A 25,318-nucleotide genomic window follows, 5' to 3' on the forward strand; every position below is an offset into this window, starting at 1 on the left:
TCTGGCTGGCAGCTCGACCCAGTCAAAGTCTGTGCCATTGTCCAGCAGTGCAAGGGAGGGGGGGGGGGGGGTTATCACGTGGTTGGGGGATGGGGATGTGAGGATAGACAATCACAACCTTGAGACATGCATGCTCTCTTCTGGAAATAGCATTGCCGGGGGGGGGGGGGGGGGGGGGCGGGGGGGGTGGGGGAGGGGAAAAGCCTAGAGCTTCCAATGTACTGCACATACCAACTCAGACCAGCCTCCCCTGTGCCTCCTCCACCAGAGGTGGCCCCTGAATAATCTATCATATAACCACATCAACCAAGTCAACAGATGTGAATGACTTCTCCCAAACCCACTACTCTCTTCCCCCACCCCAACAACAGGAGGCTGCTTTCCAAACTGCTCCTCCTAGTCTACGAATACGCACACAGCACCACCACACCAGACTGCAGCACTGTTCCGGCAAACGCAGCTGAGGGTTTTCTACTTACACCAACCCCATTCGATGACAGCTACAGGAGTTGCTTGCATGGAGTCATTCATCAAAATGTTTTGGTAATGATGGCGATATTTCACTTCTCTCACCACTTAACCACCTCACTTTCAATAATCCTTGGTGGGGGTGGGTGTGTCAGGAAATGGTTTATTTTTCCCTTCCATACAATTTGGCATACAAACAGTCCTGACTCTCCCAGTGACTCCACAAAGGGAGCACGCCTTGGCAATGTGATGCAGCAAGTTCAGTCAGCACTGGTTCAAGCAATCAGTGGGAATATGAGCATCTTGGCGCAAACAATCCATAGCCTAGCAATGGGGTGCTCCCATGAGAATCATCCTTACGCCCTGGATACACGCCTGTTGGACCAACCCTTGGCTTCCCACAGTATGACCCAGCGGCAGCTATTTGGGATGCGTGCCTTCAAACGATGAGGGAGCATCCAGTGGTGGAAATGCTAGCCAATGAAAGGCTGTGGTACTTTGGATTAAGGGAAAGCTGGATGACCTTGCCCTACTTGCTCACAGATGAAGGTAGTATCAGTGCTGTTGCCGGTGAGATGTGCTGCACATTTATCTCATGCAAGTTGGGGAGACCACATTTGAGAGTCAGTGACTGACAAAAAAACACCAAACAGACAGGAAGCCAGTTCCCACAGAACAACACTCCAAAGGGAGAACAATTACTCTTTTGATCTGTGGGGAATTGGTAGGCCATTGTCATTTTCTGAAACAATACCTTCACCCTTCTGTTGTACTTATCCCAGGGGTGGCCAACCTGCATCTCACAAGCAGTGGCTCATAGAAATATTTTGGCTATGCAGTTTTAGTGAGTGTGGCTTGAGATCGTGTGATTGTGGCATGTGTGGCTGTGTTGTGGGCAGTGAAATTAGCGAAGTGTAAGCATGATCCAGACTTCCCTCCCATCTGAGCTCCCAATGCTCTGGCCACCTGGCCATCTGACCTGTTGATGCCCAGACCCCCATCTTCCACCTAGGCCTCGGTCTCCCACTCATCTGAGCTCCCGATTGTAAAACCTTCACCTAGACCCCCACCAGCCAGCCACCCACCTGAGCTCAAGACATCCCAGCCTCCCATCCATTCAAGCTACCGATGCCTTGGCTTCCCACTTATCTGAGATCCCAATGCCCCAGCCTCCTGCCTTAGATCCCAATGCCGACTTCCCACCCATCCAAGCTCCTGATGCCTCGAACAGCTCATAGACAAAAATAGTATGTGTAATAGTAGACCTCCGAAATTTTACCCAAATAATTGGTCCACAAAATTACATGAGATATACAGTATGTATCCATTTTGATTACTGAAACTAATACAAATTAAGCAGTTAAAAACTACATACATGAAATATTACTATATACATGTATTTTTTAATATGTAATAAAATTTTCTTTAAAAATATGCGTGTCTTGCTTCTCTCAAACATCTGCAGTTTATTGTATGTAATTCCTACATTAAGCAAGTTTGGCCACCCTGGTCCATCAGTTTATTCATCAGGCACTTGCACTGAAGCAATGTATTTACTTTTTGTAACAATGTATTAATTTACTTTTTGCAATGTTTGTATTTATTCTTTTAATGATTTGGAAAATGGATTGTAGAGGGTCACGTGACCTGGGTCTGGAACCTAGTAGGAATGTGGATTGTGGAGGGTCACGTGACCTCTCATCTGCAACCTAGTCAGGATCGCATCACCTGCCAATCAAGGTTGGACTCTGCCCATCCATTAGTGCACACCTGACTATTGGCCCCTTTAAACACCTAGTGATTACCTCTAGCTTACTGTACTATGAAGTACACCACATGGAGTAGCTCTTCCTCCTTTGCTCTTCAGACCGGAGACGAACTCTGCTCCACTCCAGGTCACAAACTGTGGACAATGCTGGAGGACTGGTTGGTAAGGTGTGCACTACACAGGGATCAGGGCTGTTACATAGCATTGGAGCTGAGACAAGGAACAGTAGGTGGTGTATTGTAATCTTTGGTTGTTAAAACAGTTGCTAGTAGCGGTAGCATTAACTCTGATGTGACTGACTATACTGTGTTGTGATTGAGAGCACTAGTGTGTGTTATCCCTGTTATAATAAAGATCCTTCTTGTGTTCAGCCTGTGTCCTGACTTGTTGATCTTTGAACCCACCAAATTTTTCTTCCCCACACAACTTCTCATCTCTTTTGGTTTATTCGTAAATTCACTTTTGCCTTAGGATCTTTCTCTAAAGATACATTAAGGCAAAAACAATGAAGGCATTTCTCATATAATTAAATCAAGATAACTGCATGTCTAACTACCAAGTTAACAATGTTAACTGTAGTTAACATTAAGTTTCTGACTCCACAGCTCCATATTTGCTGGTTTATCTACTACTTTGGTTTCCAACATTAAAATATCATGCAACAGAATAAGTGATTTTGCACATGAAAACTATTCAACCTTCCTTCTTTCAAAAAGAAGCCTTCAATACTTGCACTTTACAGTTGTTTTTTCCCCCAAGACCTCTGGTATCTGTTAATGGTAGTGGGTTGTATAAAGGAAGGGGGATGAGTCAGCCTACATGATGGAGATCGAAAACTTGGCTAAATGGTGCACCAACAACAACCTTGCTTTCAATATCACCAAAACTAAGAAGCTGATTGTTGACTTCAGGAAGGGAAAGCCAGAGGTAGACAATTCAGTGATCATTGGGGGAAAATCAGAGGTGGTGAGGATGAGAAATTTTGTTCTTGGGAGTCACTATCTCAGAGGATCTTTCCTGGACCCAACACACCAATGGCATCGTGAAAAAAGCACGTCAGCACCTCAACTTCTTCAGGGTTTTGTGGCAGTTTGATGGGACACCAGAAGCCCTGGAAAATTTCTACAGGAGGTGTGGTGGAAAGTGCACTGACTGGCTGCATCATGGCCTGGTATGGGGACATTAATACCCCTGAATGTAAAGCCCTCCAAAAAAATAATGGACACAGCCCAGGGAATCACAGGCAAAACCCTCCCCACTATTGAGTGCATTTAGAGGCAACGCTGCTGTCGGAAAGCAGCAGCAATCATCAAAAGGCCCACATCACCCAGCACACCCTCTATTCTTGCTATTGCCATCAGGAAAAAGGTGCCACAAAACATGTACCACCAGATTCAGGAACAGCTGCTACCCCTCCACTATCAGACTCCTCAATCAGAGACTCATTTACTTGCACACTTAATGATTTTTTTTGTTCTCTCTGTATTGCAGTTAATTTACATTCATTATCTGTTTACTGTTCTTTGTTTACACTGTGTACAGTTTATTTTTGCACTGCATTTTTGCAGTGGTAATTCTGCTGCACCCATGGGAAAAAAGAATCTCAGGGTTGTATGTGATGTCATGTATGTACTCTGACAAGAAATCTGACTCAAAAATGGGAAATTTACTTTTCTCCAATCATTCTCATTTTTTCTCCCATCTCCTTCCCTCACTAAAACACTGTCTCCTCTTTTCTTCATTTTACCTTGCTGGCCTCTTATGTTCTTCCCCTGAATTCTTCCCTCCAATTCCTCTCATCTGTTTCCAATTATTTTCTGTCCTTCCATATGCACCACTCTTCCAAGTCACTCATTAAAATACATATTGAACAGAGATCACACACTTGTGGATAGCAAGAGAATGAGGTGTGAATCAAGGAACAAGATGCAAAAAAAATATTAAAACAATCATTAAATCTCTGAGAAAAAAAATTGAAGGAAAATGATTCCACACCTGTGATTTAATGCCAGTGACTGTTTTGCTGTGATTGCCTCCTCAATCCATATTCCCCAACTTCATACCGATAATATATTCCAATATCAAGTCCCTTGCATAAATAACAGCATGGCACAACTTTGGCAAATTTGGCAGTAGTTTCTGAATTCTGGATTTAACAATGTGAGTATGATCAGTAAAAGTTTTCTCTATATACACCTTATCAATGGTCACTTTTCAACTGTCAGTTGTTAGCAATGTTAATTTTAGACCACAATCTAGCCAAATATAGTCAAAGTATGAAAATAAAAGCAATTTTAAAAAAAGTTTGAAATATTTTGTTCATTAACTATGGTCTCTATTCTTACTTCATCTGAAATCAAGAAAAAAACATCCTTGATTATTTCAATAATTCTAATTATACTTACAGATGCACATTCATGTTCATGATGCTCACTCACCTGGTAATGTGCCTGTGCTTGCTGAGTTGAATTGAGAGAGACGTTGCACAGTTTACAATGTAGTGGTCTACAGAGATCTGTTAAAACAGGATCCTGGTCTGTATTAATATACGGCGCCTTTTCTTGTGATAAAATATCAATCTCCGACGGAGATGGTTTAAACATCTGTGTAGGTAACAATTGTGAGGCTGGTGGCATCATTGCAGGTGTGATTGACTGAAGGTTCTGGGATTGTTTTGAAAGTAGAGGCTGGAGAGAAAATGACTGCAGTGTCTGGGATAAAGTTGTATGTTGATATGACTGTTGACACATTGGAGATTCAGAAGCAGACTTTATCTTTGTTTCTTGGGCTGAACAAAAGAATAAAATTAAATACTAGCAGTATACGTTTGCATGCACTTCTTATCGGCACCACTCAACTTTCTGATAGGTTTTGGTTAGCTTTATACTCCTATAATTTCTATGTGCTCTTTAATGTACAATCCCTTCACATACAAGTTACATCATCACCAGAAGCTTTCTGGATGCATGAAATTAGCCACTATCTTAACTCAGTCCAAATTGCTATAAAACTAAGTCCACACTCACGCAGTGTGCCACTCCTAACTTCTTTGTGGCCTGTGGGTTCAGTTGTCCTGGATTTCTGTGTCCAGACTGCTGTAAAAGGTCACTGGGGAAAAAGGGGGCCCTTGAACTGTTTTGCATTGATGACTGTTCAAATGAATTCAATTATCTTCAGGCTGTCTTTCCATAGCAAGGCAAGGACCACAGTTCTTAACAGTATAGCACAAGTTGATATCATTTTCTGGCTGACAGATCCTAAAGCAACAGTTTGAAAATTATAGTTATATCCATTGTTCAAATTGGATTAGGATTCTGAAAGTAGCTTAGTTTTCTGAGTGTTAGCGGATCAAGGCATGCTAATGCAATAAACATTATTGTAGGATAATATAAAACATTTACAGCACAGACCCTTCACCCCATGATGTTGTACTGACCTATGTAAACCTACACACAATCTATTTCTTCTTACCTCACACCCATAACTTTCTATTTTTTTTACATCCAAGAATATTTTCAGAATCAGAATTTATTGTCATGAACATGTGTCACAAAATTCATTGTTTTGTGGAACATTACAAGGGCAGAATTGCTAAAAATTAATTTTTTTTAACAACTAGTGCAAAAGAAGATTAATGTCAGCCTCTGTGGTTCACTGACAATTCAGAAATCTGATGGCAGAGTAGAAGCAGCTGTTTTTGTACCATTGGCTGTTAGTCTTCAGGGTCCTGTACTTCCTTCCTGATGGTAGCAATGAAAAAAAGGGCATGGCCTGGGAGTTGAGGGTCCTTGAGGATAGAGACTGCTTTCTTCATACACCACCTCTTGTAGATGTCCTTAATGGAATGAAGTCTGATGCCCATGATGGCACAGGCCGAGTTCACAAATTTCTGCAGCCTTTTCTTGTCCTGTACATTGGCACCTCCAAATCAGATAGTGTGCAACTGTCAGAATGCTCTCCACGGTACACCTGTAGAAATTTCAAGAATCTTTGATGACATACAAAATTCCTCACAAAGTGAAGCCACTGATGAACCTTCTTTATAATTGCATCAACACAGAGACCCCAGGATAGATCCTCAGAGATGTTGACCCCAGAAATTTGAAGTTTCTTACCCTCTCCACTGCTCACCCTTCGATGAGGACAAGGTTGTGTTCTCCTAATTTCCCCTTCCTGGTCCACAATTAGTTCCTTAGTTTTGTTAACGTTGAGTGCAAGGTTGTTGTTGTGATGCACTCAACCAGCTTATCTATCTTACACCTGTACACTTCTTCATTGCCATCTGTGATTCTTCCAACAACCATGGTGTCATCAGAAAATTTGTAGGTGGCATTAGAATTGTGCCAAGTCACAGTCATGAGTGTAAAGCAAGTAGAGAAATGGGCTAAGCACACATTGTTGAGGTGTGCCTATGTTGATCGTCAGTGAGGAGAAGACATTGTTTCCAATTTGTACTGACTGTGGTTTTCCAATGAGGAATTCAAGGATCCAGTTGTACAGTGAGATGGAGAAGCCCAGGTTTTGATGCTTACTGACTATACTGAAGGTATGATGGTGTTGAAATTTGAACTGTAGTCAATTAAAATCAGTCTGATGTACATATTGCTCTGGTCTTAGTGATCCATGGCTGAGTGGAGAGCCAGTTAGATTGTATCTGTGTTGGAGTGATTGTGCTAGTAGGCGAATTGTAGTGGGTCCAGATCTTTACATAGATACGTTAATTCCAGCCATGACCACCTTCTCAAAGCATTTCAACACAGTAGATATCAGCGTGACTGGGCGATAGTCATTGAGACCGCTCACTTGGTATGATTGATGCCCTTTTGAAGCAGGTGAGAACCTCCGACTACAGCAATGAGAGATTGAAAATGTCGATAAAGACTCCAGTGAGTTTAAAAAAAAAGAGATGGCACCTTACAGTGGTGACTTTTTGAATCATTCCCATTAAGAACTAATACAAATCAAACCTACAGCCACAGAAATCGACAAACCTGTTAAGTAACAACGTATTAAGTACATTGGAAGATCTAGCGGTTGTCAGAAATGACAAACTCTGGCAGACTGTGGGGAAAAAAAAACTGTTGCACCATCTGAATGTGTGGGCCTGTATGCTACAGTACCTCCTTCCCGATGGCAGAAGGGAGAAAAGTTTACAAGCGGGGTGTGAAAAGTCCTTCACAATGCTATTTGCCTTCCACATGCATCATGTATTGTAGATATTTGCCATTGTAGGAAAAGATAATCTCTGCTGACTCCACTAACCTCTGCAGAGTCTTATGATCTGAAATGGTAGTTTCCAAACCAGGTGGTGATGTAACTGCTCAGAATGCTCTCAACACATCATCTGTAGAATGTAGTGAGGATGGGAGATGAACTTTCCTCAGCCTTCGCAGGAAGTAGAGGCGCTGCTGGGTTTTCTTGGCTATGGAGCTGGTGAGATTCTCCACCAAGTACACACCAACTTAATACTCTTGATCACCTCAACAGTAGGGCTGTCAATGGTCAGCAAAGAGTGATCCCCGGGCCCTTCTTAAGTTGACAACCATCTCTTTTGTTTTATTAACATTCAGGTGCAGGTTGTTGGCTCTGCACCAGTCCATTAGCAACTGCACCTCATCTCATCATTCTTGCTGATAAGGTCCACCAAGGTCATATCGGCAGCAAAGTTGATGATGTGGTTCGAGCTGCACATTCATGAGTCAGCAGTGAACAGCAATGGACTTGTCCACTGCTATACCACCATTAAGAATGCCTTGTGAGCCATCCTACACCCAGACTTCGGCAAATCTGATCACCTAGCTGTACTTCTACTCCCAGCGTACAAGCAGAGACTGAGGACTACAGCACCAGTGATGAAGACAGTGACAGCTTGGTCGAGGGACACAGAGGAGCACCAGACCATATTCAAGGACTTATTTTCAAACTTGAATTATATATGCCACAGCTGCCACCAACTTTAAGACCTGTGTAGATGAGTTTGCACCCATGTGCACATACCGCGAGTACCCCAATTAAAAGCAAAGGAGTCTTTTCAATGTCCCTATTGTACCAGCCTCCACCACCTCTGGCATTGCATTTCAGGCACCCACCAATCACTGAGTTATTAAAAAAAATCTGATAGCTCTCCTAAATTTTCTTCCACTCACAAACAGATGTCCTCTGGTATTTATTATTATCGCCCAGGAAAAATGGTGCTGGCTCTCTAACCTATTGAAGCCTGGGATATTCTTATCTACCTCCATTAACTCAACTCTCATCCTTCATCGCTCCAAAGAGAAAACCTCTAGCTCCATCAACCTTGCTTCATAAGACATGTTCTCTTCTCTGGGCAACATCCTGGTAAATCTCTGCACCCTCTCTAAAGTATCTACATCTTTTCTGTAATGAGGTGACCATAACTGAACACAGTACTCCAAATATGGTCGAACCAGAGTTTGATAGACCTGCAACATTATCTCATGGATCTTTAACTCAATCCTCCAACTAATGAAGACAAACATATCATATGTCTTCTTAACCACCCTATCAACTTGCAAAGCAACTTGAGAGATCTATTCACCTGAATCCCAAGATCTCTGTTTCTCCATATGGTTAAGAATCCTACCATTAACCACATCCTCTGCCTTAAAGTTTGACCTTCCAAAGTGCATCTCTTCATACTTATCAGGATTAAATTCTATCTGCCACTTCTCCACCCAACTCTGTAGCCTGCCTATATCCTGTTGTAACCCACAAGAACCTTCTACACTATCCACAACACCTCCAGCCTTTGTATCATCTGAAAACTTTCTGACCTAGCCCTCCACTTTTATGTTATATATTAAAGCATAGTTTTAAAGTTCAAATTTATTGTCAGAGTAGATACATAACACCCCAAGATTCTTGGCCAGGCAGAATTTCTTCAAATGGCAATTAACTATTACATCCAGTACACAAATATATCAATGTTGAAGACAAACAAAGGTTTCATGTTGGAACTCCAAACAGTATTTGCAGGGGAAAGAATGCTTACAAGATGTGCATGGCTGCTGGAGAAGAACGTCTTTTTGCAGTCACATGCCTAGGTCAAGCATCACAATAGTTAAGACAGGCTAGGTCGGCACCACAGGAGGAATGGGAAACAACTGAGATGACATTCTTTTTTAAACATATTATATATTTTTTTTGACATATCCAGACCTACCTCCTAAAGAGCGTTCCTGATCTGTTGGACATACACTTGAGGATTTTTCTTCAAGATGAGAGTTCTTCTGTCACCAGCAGTGGGGGTCTTCCTTGGAATACCACTCCCTTTGCAATCACTGGGCTCACCTGTACACCCTTTCTTCTTAATGATGTCCCAAATTGTTGATTTTGGTAATCTTAAGGTTTGGGCAATGTCTCTTACTGTTTTCTTTTTGTTTTTCAGCCTCATAATGGTTTTGAAAAATGGCAAATACATATTCCAAAGGTGATTAAAAGCTCAGAAGCAAACCTAGCTCTCTTATACCTACACCAATGAAGCAGATAATCATACCTGAGTACTCACAAACACCTGTGAAGCCAAATGTCCCAAACATTATGGTGCCCTGAAATAAGGGGGTTTGTATAAAAAGTGGTGTTATTTCTACATGGTCAAACCAAAACATATATAAATAACCTGAATAAACTCTGGAATGTGCACTTTAATTGAATGTAAAACTATTGGAGCCACAGGCACAAATAAAGGAAAAATGTGTCTTTGTCCCAAACATTATGGAGGGCATTATATCCCTATTCCTCTTCTCAACAAGTATCTGTTCAAATGCTGCCTAAGCTTTGTAAGTGTTACTGTCTCTTGCACCTGCTTTGGCATCTCATTTGAGATAATGTTGTGTGTGGAGAAAATGTGGCCTCCCTATCTGGAAGGTATGTTTGTGTCCTCCCTCCCTGGAATGGATTTGGAAGTCACATCACCTGTCAGTCAAGGTTGGACTCTGGTAACAAATTAGTGCACATCTTGCCATTGGCTAATTCAAATCACTCAGCATCACTATGGACTAGACACACAGATTAGCCCTGTATTTAGCACCAGCACAGAGCACATTTTGCTTTCTGCCTCATGGTGATAACTCTGGACACTACTGTAGATGTTGCTTGGAAGGGTTGTGGGTAAATTGAGCTGTAGTATTGCTATAGATCGATATACATACAGTAGAGCCACATTTATTGATGATCAGGAGTCTAAGAGTGTGTGTATATACCCCTGCGAGTACTGTTTGTACCAGAGCCGCCTCCCGACAATCTGAGAGGGTGTGTATTACCCCATCTTATAGTGTGTTAATGCCAGCATTGCGATGTGAATTAGTAATTGTGTACTCGAGATGGCAGAGGTCGACAGCATCGAGTCCACGCTGCTGAAGATCCAGCTGCGCTGGGTGGGTCACGTCTCCAGAATGGAGGACCATCGCCTTCCCAAGATCGTGTTATATGGCGAGCTCTCCACTGGCCACCGTGACAGAGGTGCACCAAAGAAAAGGTACAAGGACTGCCTAAAGAAATCTCTTGGTGCCTGCCACATTGACCACCGCCAGTGGGCTGATATCACCTCAAACCGTGCATCTTGGCGCCTCACAGTTTGGCGGGCAGCAACCTCCTTTGAAGAAGACCGCAGAGCCCACCTCACTGACAAAAGGCAAAGGAGGAAACACCCAACACCCAACCCCAACCAACCAATTTTCGCCTGCAGCCGCTGCAACCGTGTCTGCCTGTCCCGCATCGGACTTGTCAGCCACAAACGAGCCTGCAGCTGACGTGGACTTTTACCCCCTCCATAAATCTTTGTCCGCAAAGCCAAGCCAAAGAAGACTGTTTAAAGTTTTGCTACACCCTTTTATAAATTCTGTGCAAGTGTATTTTAGATTCCTGTTACAATTTTTCCACTCTCTATAAATTGTGTGTTAATAAAAGCTAGATGTGATTGTGGCCAGACTCATCTCTCTATGAACCCACCAAACCCGATACCTGTTCTCAACACCACAAATAACCACCACCTTCTGTGTGAAAAATTTACTTCTCAGATCTCCTTTAACTTTCTCCCCCTCTCACTTCAAACCTGTACCCACAAGTTCTAGACTTTCCTGCCCCGGGGGATAAAGTCTTTGACAACTTACCCTATTATGTCCCTCAATTTTGAAAATTCTATATTCAGCCTCTTATTTTGCAGTGACAATAAATGCAACCCATCCAATCTCTGCTTATAACAGCAGCTCTCCATTTGAGGCAACTCTGGAATATAGGTTGCCAATGGCTTAATCTGAAGTCTGTGCGGCTGCAGAGGCTACTGGTGCATTGGAGGCCAATCCACGGACACTCAGTGACTGAAGGGTCTCTCTTTTGTTTCTCTTGCACTGCCTATAAAGGGTGCCAGGCAACTTCTGCCGATGGCGAATCTTTGCCCGCCTTACAGCAGACTAAATGCAATTTTGTGTAATATTACATCTTTTTTATTATATGACAATAAAAGAATCATGAAGTTATTCAGCCTCCTATTTTGCAATGACAATGAATGCAACCTATCCAATCTCTGCTTACTGCAGCTCTTACTTTGAGGCAACTCAGTGGCAAATCTTTTCTGCAGTCCCTTTACTGCTTCCACAAACTTCTTGTAGTGTGGTGACCAAAACTGTACACAAGAGACAAAATGCATCTCACCAATGGTTTGTACAGTAAAACCTTTGGTATCCAGCACCTATGGGATTAGTAGATGCTGGATAAATAGCGCTGGATTAAGGTAGTAGCAAAAGTAGCATGCTACAGGCCCCACATTTTCAAGGGCCCCGCACTTGCTCTATTCTATTAATATAACTGAAGTTTTAAAAAAAAATGAATATCAGAGTTGATTTTAGATGATTGTAACATCCCCAATCAAAGAACAGATAATAAACATTTAAGAGAAAGATGCAGATGCAAAAGAATCAATCAGTTCATTATAATACTCCAAAAGATTATCTTTAAACTAGTTATATTTAAAAAATACACAATGAGTGAAACCTTCACTCCGATTATAATCAAATGGCTTTAAGTGTTTAGTGAGAATGAAAAATAGAAATTATTTCGTTTAATTGTTTGAAAATACATTATTTTGATTTTTAATTTTGCACACTGAATCATAAATCAGCGAGAAATCCAGTGGTATTAAGCATGCAATCCCCCCTCTGCCGATTTCCCCCAAAGGATCCCTGATCAATTACACTTCCATTTCTTCACCTCCAAACCAACTGCCAAGATGGATCTCACAGCAGCTCAGAATTCTGAATCAGGGCTACCCATTTATCTCCTTTTTATTGGCATAAGGTCTGCAATTCAAGTCCATTGATAAAGTTTCTTTGTTAATACATGTAAAAAAAAATGCAGCAGCTGATTTTGAACTAAAATGTTGAAGAAACTCCTTGCTGTTGATGTAACTCTGTGGCCATTATGTTCACTTACCGGGGGAATCTGTATCAATGCTGTTCTTGGGGTTCTTGATGCAATGCTCCAAGCAGATGCCGTCTTTCAGGAAACTGTCTCCTTTTTTATTCACGCCCAACATTTTGGTGGACTGGCCTATTCTCTCATCCCTGGAGCAAAAGCAGGGGATCTGCATGATATCACAGGGACAGGTGCTGGTTCTGATGGCCAGGCAGGTCTCCAGTCACTTGCTGAGCATTTGACAAGCCCCTTTGCTGGGTTTCTGTTGCCCACCACCAGATATTCAGCTGAAAACTCTTTGTCCTTCACCCAGCTGCATCTCCCCTTTGACCAGCCACCGACTCCCTTTGAAATATGCTTTATCTGCAAAAATTTGTATCCATTCATAAAGTGCACGAGGGGCTGCATTTGCAATGTTTTATTGCTTTGAGTTCATCTCTCTGCTCTGAATTTAGCTTCCCCTGGCATTTGGTGTCCTACTTGCCCCTTTCATTCTCTCTTTTAAACTACTAGATGTTTTAATATATATGTGTATTTTTTTTTAAATTTAGGGCCCCTTTACAACATGTGCTACAGGCCCTGCACTAGTTTAATCCAGCCCTACAGATAAGAGTATTTTCGGGTTGCTTGAGTCTTGCTCTTACAATGCCTAATTAATACACCAACATTAAGAATAAACAATTCTGAATACCAGAGGTTTTACTGTGCAAGTATTACATTTTAAAGAGATCCACCGACTCTGGACCTTTGCTTAACAACGAGTCGACATTTTTGCCCATGGTTATTTGTTTAGAAGACCCTTATAATCTTGTATTGCCATAACTGTCTGACCACATGTTATTCTGCAGAAAATATGCTGAGACATGGGGTCAGAACAAACCTTAAATCCATTAATCTACCATATGCAAAAGGCAACTTAGGAAATTTTGCTTTTGGAAATGTGGAAAATTTGTGTTTGAAGCAAATTTAGCAATATCCTCCATCCTAAATGGGTAACTGAGCCATCACCAAAATATATTAAAATTAAATTAGACATTCAGCATGGTTACAGGCCCTTCCAGCCCACAAACTTGTGCTGCCCAAATACACCAATCAACCTATAGCCCCCACATGCTTTGAAGGAAACTGCAGCACTTAGGGAGAACGTACAAACTCCTTAGACAGCATTGGATTCAAACCCAGGTCTAATTGGCATGAAATGTGGCCAATTAGAATTTGTTCCCATTACTGACCTGAGTCTAGCATTCTAAATGGCTTTCTTCTGACTTGCTGAATTGCCTCTATAACTGCAACTACAAACTGAGCAATCTTAAATTATTGAATGTATAGTTGATTCAATCTGTTTCCTTATTCGCTATAGCTCTCTGTGACATAAGGTACAGATTAGGTTGAAATAAATTTGTAGCAAGCCATATTGTAGGTTATTGCTGAACATCAATTGGCACCTCATCCTTCACATCTAGTTCAATTGTGTGCCAAAGAAGCAGGTTTCATGAAATGCAAGATTCCCAAGCTAGCTATTTATATGGCAATTTTTATTACCATTCACTAATGTAATAGAACTGTATTTGTGCTCAAGACTCTGCACATGATTCAAGGTGATTTGGAGACAGAATGAGCCCATAGGGCACTGAGGCCTAAACCTCAGCCTGACCAAAGGTCCCATCCAATACTTGTCAGATTCCTTTGATATGAAGTAAGAGAGAAGATATTGGAGCAGGCAGCAAAACAAGCTAAAGAAAGACAATCGCCTTTGATTTATAATGGAAATAAGATTTTTTTAAATCCAGATACAAGTTTTGATTTGTTGAAAAAGAGAAAGGAGCTTGACCCGGTTAAAGGTGTATTGTGAAAAAAAGGCTATGCCTTTGTTTTGAGATATCCAGCCGTTTTGAAAGTATTTGTCCCGGGAGGGAGGAATAGATTTTTTACTGAGCCTAATGAAGAAAAGGTATATCCCTGTTAAAGATCAGCAGATGGTTGTAGACACTTGAATTCATTATATAACTGGGAGGTTTTGCTGTGTGAGTTTTGAGAGAGATTAAAGGGGAGGAAAGTTTAACCTATATTGTGCATGACCTAATATACTGGATAAGATTAATGGATTAAAAGGTTTATTGATAAGCTTCACTCCTGTTCGGCTCCGAATCATGGGTCCTCTACCGGCACCACCTACGGCTCCTAGAACGCTTCCACCAGCGTTGTCTCCGCTCCATCTTCAACATCCATTGGAGCGCTCACACCCCTAACGTCGAGGTACTCGAGATGGCAGAGGTCGACAGCATCGAGTCCACGCTGCTGAAGATCCAGCTGCGCTGGATGGGTCACGTCTCCAGAATGGAGGACCATCGCCTTCCCAAGATCGTATTATATGGCGAGCTCTCCACTGGCCACCGTGACAGAGGTGCACCAAAGAAAAGGTACAAGGACTGCCTAAAGAAATCTCTTGGTGCCTGCCACATTGACCACCGCCAGTGGGCTGATAACGCCTCAAACCGTGCATCTTGGCGCCTCACAGTTTGGCGGTCAGCAGCCTCCTTTGAAGAAGACCGCAGAGCCCACCTCACTGACAAAAGGCAAAGGAGGAAAAACCCAACACCCAACCCCAACCAACCAATTTTCCCTTGCAACCGCTGCAATCGTGTCTGCCTGTCCCGCATCGGACTGGTCAGCCACAAACGAGCCTGCAGCTGACGTGGACTTTTTACCCCCTCCATAAATCTTCGTCCGCGAAGCCAAGCCAAAGAAGGGATGGTATGATATTTTGAGTGAGTTAATGGGGAATGTGATGCTGACCACTAGGTTATCATGGGCACTAATGCAACCAGTTTTGCATCCCATGCAGATCAGGATGATAGAGATGCTTCAACATCATGTGCTTTTGGGGTTTTCCCATATCTTTCTTCCTTTCTTTTTTTTTTGGTTCTTAGCCTAGACCGTTTATAGATGTAAAATATATATATGGAGAGGCTTGGGTTGGTTGGGGAGATAGAGGGAGAATGCTGAAGGGATATAGATTTTAATTTTGAATCTAATGGCAGAGAAATTGCCATTTATTAGTATTAATATTAATGGAATTCAGAATCTGATAAAGAAAAAAAGTTTATTGAATTATATGAAAAAAAAAGTAGATGTAGCTTTTATACAAGAAATTCATTTAACAGAAATAGAATATAAGAAACTAAAGAGAGATTGGGTAGGGAGGTATTCTCTTCTTCATTTAATTCTAAAGCTAGAGGAGTAGCAATATTAATAAATAAGAGTTTACCTATTGAAATACTGGATGTAATGACTGATAAAGTGGGGAGGTATGTGATGATAAATATATTCATCAAATCTTGATGAATATATATGTACTGAATGTCGATGATGGAAAATTTACACAATATGTTTTTATGCAGTTAGTTAATGCAAAAGGGAAAATAATTATGGGAGGAGACTTTAATTTTACCTTTGATTCCAAGCTGGATAGATCAGGAGGGATTATGGTTAACAAAGGATGTGTAAAATTTTATGAATGAAATGAAACTTGTTGATAGTTGGAGAAAGATACATCCTGATGTTAAGGATTATTTGTTTTATTCTTATAGACATAAAACATATTCCCATATAGATATGCTTTTAATCGCATCTCAACTCCAGACAAGAGTTCATAGTATTGAATATCAGGCAAGGATATTGTCTGATCATTCACCTTTAGTTATGTCAGTTTTACTGGAGGAGGAGCAAAATATAGATTATAGATGGAGATTTAATGCAGCATTGTTGAAAAGATTTTTGTGATTTCATAAGGCAACAGATACATTTTTTTATGGACCTGAATGAATATTCTGTAACTAATAAGTTGGTGGTATGGGATTCTCTCAAGGCTTATTTAAGAAGACAAGGAATAAGTTATACAGCTATGGGATCTCAAAAGCAGGGAATTCATTAATCTAGACAGAGATGGAAACATATTTAAATACAAGTATTGGGAAGAAAAATTGGTTGGAATTATGTTATGATAGTATGACAAATACAATACATATTAGATATAGATTGGTTCAGTATAATTGTTTTAGATCAACTATATCTTACCCTACAAAAATTAAATAGATTGAAATCAGATTTATCAGATAAATATTTTAGGTGTAGTCAAGAGATAGGTACTTTTTTTTGCATTCTGCATGGTTACGTTCAAAATTGAGGCCATTTTGGATAGAATTAGAAACATTTCTTGAACAAATCACGGGAGTTAAATTTCCACAAGATCCAATATTCTGTTTATTGGGTAATACTTCAGTGATAAGGTCAAAACTGAAATTCAATTTTTATCAAAATGAATTTGTAAAAATTGCACTAGCAGTTGCAAGAAAATGTAAAGCAGTGACATGGAAATAAGATTTGCATTTAGGAATGGAAAGATGGCATGCAGAAATACAGTTGTACACCTCTTGAGAAGATTACATGCAAGGAGTAAATAGGATACTCTTTTGAAAATTTGATGCCCATGCTTACACATTGTAGGTATTAATTTATTAAGTGCTTTCCCCAAACCTCATGAAACCTTGCTAACTCCTTGGGATAAGTAAATGAATAATATTGAAAAGGCAAAGTTAAGTGAATGGTGGTGATATTTTGGTAACTAGGTTTGTTTCTTTCTTTACTTCAATTATATTTTCTTTCTATCTTTTTTTCTTTTTCTTGTTTTTTTAATTTAGGGGTTATTATTTGGGACAGGGGGTTGGTGCGATTTCAGGGAGTATATAATAACATGTATAATTAATTTGATTTATATGAATATCGTCTTTCGTATCTGGATGTTAATACATGTATGGAAACTAAAATAAGATATTTTTAAAATGGAAATCCAAGATGGTTCTCTGTTCATTAGTCAAAATTCTTCAAATGTCATTTTTTCTTCTTTGATTATTGCTTGTAAAAGCTCTTGACCAGCAAGTAGTTAAAACATACATGTTCGCATTTCCCCCCCCCCACCACCCCCCCCCGCTTCTATAAAAGATGGTAACATTTACTATTATTCAGAAGTCTGGTACTTCCATCGAATCAAGGGAGCCATGATAGATGGCAACCCCTCCTACAACTCCACCTCACCTTTAAGAGCAACCAAAGATGCATCCTATTTGGACAATGTAACTTGATTAATCGGAGGCAGTCTTTATCGTGTTATCAATTTTTAATTACTTTATAAATATCTACAACCTCCCCTTCTATTGATATCATGGCAGTATCCTCTATTTTCCCTTCACAAAATACTAATTTAGTACTGCACGCCTGGCTGTATGCACCAATCATTTTCTTTATCCTGAATTGATGTATTCCTCCTCTTGATATCCACTTGCTGTTTATATATCCAAAGAGAGCATATACCCTTGCTTATTTAGCAGTTATGGAGTAATAGAGTTCTATAACATAGAAACAAGCCCTTCTGTCCAATTTGTCCAAGCTAGTCCAATTTGTACATTTTCTATCCATGTACCAGTATACATTTATTTTTAAATCTTGAAATTGTCCCCACCTCTACTCCTTTCTCCAGTAGCTCATTTCATTTTTTTTTTTTACACCATACTCTTTCTGGAGCAGGTACCCTCAGATCCTTTTTAAATACTTCCCCCACATCTTACATCTATGCCACCTATCCTGGGAAAATGACCTTATCAAAACCCCTCATGATTTTACAAACATCTATGTGCTCAGGACCTCACATCTTACATCTATGCCACCTATCCTGGGAAAATGACCTTATCAAAACCCCTCATGATTTTACAAACATCTATGTGCTCAGGAGTGGGGTGGGGGGGAAGAAACACAGCCCATCCAGCCTCTCCTTATAAAGTCTACCAGTCCTGGTAACATTCTTGTGATTTTTTTTTTCTGCACCCTTGTTAGCTTAATAATATTAATCCTATAGCTGGCTGACCAGAACTGTGCAAGATACTGCCTGCAGTTGCAACAGTGCCTTATATGGTTGTAAAGTTTTGTACAATTCTGATAAATAAATAAAATGAGTTTCAATTCTATTAATAAGTGAATAACTGTGAGAGATACATCTAATAGTTAGTACCTGCTGGCAAGCAAAAGTATCATACTCAAGTGTTTTTCTAAATCAATATATCTATATAGTCACCTTAACACACATCAGATATCCCATTTACATTAACAAGAATTTTGAAAGACCCTTGCAATTTCTCATTATTCTCTGCAACTCTCAACAATGCCTCAGCACATACCTTGACAGAAATCTCAAAATCTGGGCAACACGTGGGGCAAGTTAAACAAAACCAAATGCTTGAAAACCAAAACAAAAACAGAAAATGCTGGAAAAGCACAGCACGTCAGACACAATAAGTCGAGCATGAGAAAGTTCATGGCAAAAAAAAATCAAAGGAATAACAGGTTCAAATTAAATAGAGGCCGTAATAGCACAGAAGGTGTCTGTGATAAAGTGAAAGCATCAGATATTAAAAAAATAAAAGTACCATGGTCCAAAGGAAAATAATTTGCTGAAGTAAAATAAATGAAAAAGCCTCCAGAGACACAAACAAAAATTGAAAAATCACTGCAAAAAAAAACCTGTGGCTAGTATGTGGATTTGTTGAACAATGCTGAATTCCTCCAGGGGCAAGAAGTCCATGGACAAATGTCAAATGTAATTCTTGGAGTTTACAATGGAGTTCATTGGAAGGGTAAATATGATTTAATCTCTTAGAATCTATTCACCAAAAGAAAAATACTTTACAAAACCAAAACAAATGCGTTTCACATTCCAAAGTTCCTGGGGGTGGGGGAAGCAGCTCCCTTTACATATTGGTGGGGGAGAAATGGACACCTGCCACGTCTATAGCACAGAATCAATATACAAATAACAGGCAAATTAGTAGCATTTCCAAAGAAGTGTTTCTAATACTTATATGGTGTAAAAAAAAAAGTCTCTACAGGCAAATAATCTTCCCCTCATTATCAAAGTTAACAGGTCAGATTTGAAGATCTATTTATTCCACGAAAATATGCAGGGCCAATATTAGCTGCGGCTTCTCACCTCTGCAGATGATATTGGCCATGGCCCCAATGTTTTCTACCTCTCGCCATTTTCCCCCAGTCCCCCCCCCCCCCCCCCCTGAGAAACTGTTTACTGCTTCACCCTTCACCGAGACCCTCATCACTGAGACCCTCCTTGCCCACTTGGGGCAATCTGCCTTACCGCAAGCGACGGGGAGCAGCGGCGGTGAACGCGGGCGCTTTCCCGACCCGGGGTGGGGGTGAGGGTGGGGGAGGGCAAGCCCGAGTGGACAAGTGCGGCAGGCTCGCCGCACACAACTGCGTGGCCACTTACCCCCTGAACCACGGTGGGGCTGCTGGGCCGGCCGGGGCATGATGGGAAGTCGGCCGCCCGAATGTCCGCGCGCGCCCTCCGCTCGTGGCAAAGGGCTCGCCGGAGCTCGCCGATGTTTGGACGAACGGCAGCTCGTCGCGGTGAAGCAGCCCCTGGCAGGGCAGCGGCAGACCGGGGTGCGTGATGAACAGGGACCGCGGCCTGGGGGAGGGGAGGGGAGGGGAGGGGAGGGGAGGAGGGGTCTCAGAGCGGGGACCGAACGGCAAGGTGGTGCAGAGAAGGGCCGCCACACCTGACACAGGTACCTGATTTCGCCTCTTCCAGCGAGAGGTCGCAAAGACTGGGTTGAAGAGCTGTCAGCTCCTGAACCATTACTCACGCATCAGATTGAAAGTGCATCACTTCCATCTGCGCAGCATCTCTCCCCCCCCCCCCCCCCCCAATTTGAAGTAATTTCAAAGGTTAGATTGTAAAAGGCTGGGGAGTTATTTAAAATATAACGCCCATGAAATGTGTTGGGATTTTCCTATGTTGTCAGCTCACTAGTTTGAGAACTTTACCTGCTTCATGACCCGTGGCCAACCAGCCCCAATGTCCTTTTGCTGCTCTGCCTCATTTGCCATTTTTATGATTGGCCTTTTGGGAACCTCATTAGCCTTCCTGAAATGTCAGTTACTATTTTATGTACATCATAAAACCATCTTCGAGACAACACTGCTCACCCTTGTCATTATTTGCACATCCACCATCTACCCATCAGAAAGGCACACGGGGTTGGACCTGAACCTGTTGAACCCTCTGAAGGTGTCGTCGGTCTATCAGCGAAACACTGAGGAAGGACGGCACCTACTTGATAACCCAGAAGATGCCACCACGCACTTGGCTCTGTAGCGTCTAGGCAGCAAGTCTCAGGAGTGCAGTAAGGGATATTAACACCGAGTCCTACTTAACATACCAGTTTTCGCTGGCCCCATCTTCTTCACCCCTGGACTTGTGACATGCCATGTTTTCACTATCTCTTCTAATTTCCTCTCTCTGATCCCAAATGATCACTCCTGAATAGAGACCTCGGCATCTCATAAACTACAAGCCCAACATAACCTTAAGTTTTTTATCCACCACCTTCAACCATAGGACTTTCTTTGGCCAGGAATCTTCACACAGAATTTGTGAGTTTGGAATTTCCAATACACCAAGATTACTTGCTTTGCCCTTTTATCTTCTCTTCATCACTGAATGCCTGCCTGTCAATTTTTCAACTGACTTTGCTCAGTTGAACCTATACATCTCTAAACTCTGAGCACTCTGCTTCATGTTTGCTAAACTTGATGACAAGACCACCATTGTTATCATTTGGTAAAAAGATGTTTCTCTCAGACTGAATACCAGCTTTCAATGTGATTTTTTTTGTCCTGTCCCTTTGCACTTGTATCGATGATGCCTCTGAAATCCTTGGCACTGCCACTTTGAATTTCTATATTTTTTTGCCCTAACTGACTTATTTTAATTGCAGTATTTCTACATCTGCATCACATACTAGGCAATGTTCTGTATGCCATTGCTTCTTACTTGACCAAAGATCCAGTCAGACCCCTCTCTGCTGTCTACCATCTTCATCTGACTAAATTGTGATAACATGTTCAATGTGAATTTTATTGTATACTTAAACACGCTGTACATATCCACTGAAATTCCCACTTGCTACAGGTAAGCATTCACCAACTATGATAGTATACATTAAGTTACTGGAATATGCCAAGACATAAAAATAGATAATAAATATAAAATGATGGTTAGATTCACAATTTCAGTTGGTGCAAGAAAAATGATGAGATTTCAGTAGTGCAGACAGATCTTTTTGTGGTCTTGGCATAGTTTAGGGTTAGGGATACGATAGATCTGAGATGTTCAGGAGCCTGATAGCTGTTGGATAAAAACTGCTCTTGAACCTGGAGATGCTAGACCTCAGGCTTGTGTATATCTGCCTGAAGGAAGCAATGAGAAGTGATTGAGACCAGGGCATCCTTTATGATGTTGGCAGATTTGTTGGGGCAGCATCTCACAGAGATGCTGTCAATGAACTTGAGGCTGGTACCTTTGATGGACTTGACTTGGTTAGCATTTTCTGCAGCCTTTTGTATTCCTAGGCTCCCAAGTTTCCAAACTTAGAAAGTAAAGATGTTGGTGTGCCTTCTTCAGCAACCTTGATCCACTGGCTCCAAGAGAGGTCCTCCGATAATGTGGACTCCCAGAAACTTGAACTTACTAAACTTCTCCACTGCTGTCCCATCAATGAAGGCAAATATGTGGTTCCTCACTTTTCCCTTCCTTTACTTCATTATCCTTTACCCCATTTCAACTCTCCTTTGCTTCGTTCACTAATTTCAAAACAAAATTCAAGTTATGGGGACTTGCATGGATTCAAGTTTTTGACTTTATTTAACCCATCATAATTCTTCCTTAATTAAAACAATCTTAATTTCAACCTCAAAATTAAAAAAAAATGCTGCAAATGTGAAATCAAAACAGAAAACCTAAAAAGGTTATGCAGTAAATGTGAAAAGATAAACAGAATTAACATTTTAAGTTGAAGAACCTTTGTCAGAACTGGAAAAGGGAAGACCAGTCCTTCACAGTTTTGATCTTTAAACTGAAATATTCATTTTTATTCTCTTTCCATAGATGTGTTTTGATCTACTGCATGTTTCTGATGTTTGTTTTTATGTTGTTTCAGACCAACTTGGGTCCCCTAAGTTATCTCTATTACCGATATATTGATGGTTGTATTGGTGTGGATTCCTGATCTCATAAGGAATTCAAACATTTATCACCTTTCTGCCAATTGCCACCTTATTCTCAGCTTAATATTAATCCTTACCCAAGTTCTGCAACTCAGCAAATAGTTCAATGACCATTCGTGATTTCAAGCCAATGGACATCCAATAGCTATCTTGGATACCCTGCTTCCTTTAAGAACTTCCTTTAGGGCAGGACAGTAATCACAACACTGTTACAGTGACTGAGACTAGAATTCCATGATGTCTGTAAGGTGTTTGTACATTCTCACCATGTCTGTATCAGTTTCCTCCTTGTGCTCCAGTTTCCACCTTCAAAAAGTACAGAGGTTGTAGGTCAATTGGGCGGCATGGGTTCATGCGCCGAAAGGGCCTGTTACCAGTGTGAGAAGCAGAGGTGCCTTCACAGATTTCACTCGAGACAAAAATTGAGAACAAAGAACATTTATTTTACAACAATGCAAAGTTGGGTGCTTCCCCTTACCCTGGGAATACACACAGATACTGGGGCTTACCCAACTTTTTATACATTCCATTTCAGTACAGAAATACCTTCCCCCTTAACATTCTTCTGCCTCCTGGATTGGTTAACCATTAGGTAATTCTGCCTACATGTATTCTAACATCTGATCAGTTTATGTGCCTTTTTCTGCAAACTTGTTTACCAGGAAGTGTCATGTCTTTGTTCTTACTCATTAATCAACCCCCAGGACTTGCTAAATCTATCTACTTGCTATCCTGTTTTTGAAGACCCCTATTTTATTATACTTGCTTAACCCTTCCTCACATTCCATTCTTACTTCACGCTTATTTAACCCATCGTAATTCTTCCTTAATTAACACTTGCTCGACTCCTCACATTCCATTCTTACTTCACCCTTATTTAACCCATCATAATTCATTCTTAATTAGCACTTGCTTGACTCCTCACATTCCATTATCCCTTACACCAGGATGCGTCTATTTTAAAACTGCACCCATGAGTCAAAAAGGCCTGTTACCAGGATGCGTCTAAATATAACTTTTTAAAAACTGCATCTATATTCTAAATTTCTCTAACTTTATTGTTTTTTTTCTGGCATTTTCCCTTTGGCAATCTCGCTCAATGTATTAATAAAAAAGCCCCATTAAAACTGTAAAACTATGCTCTTTTGATTGATAGCCCAAGAGAAAATAATTTTGACTACCTACCTTATCAATTCTTTTCATATACATATCTATTTAAAAAAAAAAATCACATCACTCATCAGCCTTCATCCTTTTGGGGATATAATCTTGTGCAATGTCTTCCCATAACAGAAGTCTTCCAATCCAAGGAACACCCTCCTCCATACTCTCAAGAAGGCAATCACATCAATAGTATGTAGAGTGGCATCAGAACCACAGTGTTATTTATGTCTCTTGGGTAACTTGGGAGGCTTCTTAAATAACTTAGCAGGACAAGATTCAAAGAAAAGAGATTTTACTTGCTGATGCCTTCCACCATCTCAGGAAACTGTTCACACACTCATATACATATGCCCCACGGTTTCATAATCTTACACCTGTATATATATATATCCCATCAGTTCTCAGCCTCCTTCCTTCTGGGGATGTCAGCTTGTGCAATGTCTCAGGAAGGCAATCACATCATAGTACGTAAAGTGGGATCCAGAACCCCAGTATACTAGAAGTAAAGTGGGAGGCAGTGGGTGGGTAAGAATTCTGAAATTAAAGTGAATCTCCCCCACCCCGTGTAATGGCCGAACGTACAATTTCTTCCTGAGAAATTGCTTCACTCGCTTAACACTGTAAAGGTTTGATTAAAAGTACTAAACATATTTGATCGCAAAGGGCATCTTTAATCAAACATTTAGCCTTGAAATGACGATATAAAACATGGTTAGAGTTTAGCAACATCAAATTTAAAAATTCCATCATCCAATTAAAGCTTGGCAACGAAATCACATGACCCAGTAGTATTATGACCTGATATTGTTACAATTCATTAAGATACTCAATTTAAAACCACACGAAGGATTTCAGATCTTGTTCAAGTGATAGTCTAAACACGAGGGAGTAGGTAATGTGGCATAGCAAACCTACGTGTGGCGCAGTTTTAACCCGTGCACTAATGCAAGCTAGCTTTTACTATTGAATACTATATGGCATTCCGCTTTTCTGCATGCAGAATAGGTCTTCGTGATTTTTAAAAAATGTAACGGATTTACACGTGGGAGAGTTCGATACCGTGTTGAGGGAGGGGAAGATACCAGGGTGACCCTTGATCCGTGAAATATACCGGCATAAAATTGATTCAGACAAATGTCATCTTACAGTGGGATCTCCAAGATTACCGCAGAGGCACAAATACACTTCTGTAAGTTATGTTTTATTGGTTTTCTCGAGAATAAACAGAAGACTCCTGTTCAACTTGACACCGGGGCGGCCCCCTTTAACCAACAAGTCAGGTGGGAGATGTCGAATTCACGAGTGGAAATGGTTAAAGTCGTGGAGTTGCTGAGTTCAGTAGACGTTCCCTTG

General features: G+C 40.9%; 2 protein-coding genes across 10 annotated transcripts in view; one reads left to right on the plus strand and one right to left on the minus strand.

Moving 5' to 3' along the window:
* Positions 1–20,398, minus strand: part of zmat3 (zinc finger, matrin-type 3) — a 32,513-nt gene extending 12,115 nt beyond the window's left edge. The window contains exons 1-3 of one of the 7 annotated variants that reach the window (XM_069896972.1): positions 20,001–20,187; positions 5,263–5,493; positions 4,675–5,024 (exon numbers count right to left, since the gene is read on the minus strand). In XM_069896972.1, the coding sequence (XP_069753073.1) occupies positions 4,675–4,986 (312 nt within the window). In that variant the 5' untranslated portion in view covers positions 4,987–5,024; positions 5,263–5,493; positions 20,001–20,187. Of the gene's footprint in view, positions 1–4,674; positions 5,025–5,262; positions 5,814–9,419; positions 10,669–12,685; positions 14,969–19,868; positions 19,919–20,000; positions 20,190–20,305 lie in introns of those variants that run through there. The other 6 variants (XM_069896973.1, XM_069896969.1, XM_069896970.1 and 3 more) reach the window with 6 other exon arrangements.
* The window catches only part of LOC138742490 (mitofusin-1-like), a 69,560-nt gene continuing 64,393 nt past the window's right edge, over positions 20,152–25,318 (plus strand). Inside the window, exon 1 of one of the 3 annotated variants that reach the window (XM_069896967.1) lies at positions 20,152–20,176. The gene's annotated coding sequence lies outside the window, so the exon portion shown is untranslated. Of the gene's footprint in view, positions 20,177–24,771; positions 25,155–25,318 lie in introns of those variants that run through there. The other 2 variants (XM_069896964.1, XM_069896963.1) reach the window with 2 other exon arrangements.

This window comes from Narcine bancroftii, chromosome 9 (genome assembly GCF_036971445.1).
Source record: "Narcine bancroftii isolate sNarBan1 chromosome 9, sNarBan1.hap1, whole genome shotgun sequence".
NCBI classification, from domain to species: domain Eukaryota; kingdom Metazoa; phylum Chordata; class Chondrichthyes; order Torpediniformes; family Narcinidae; genus Narcine; species Narcine bancroftii.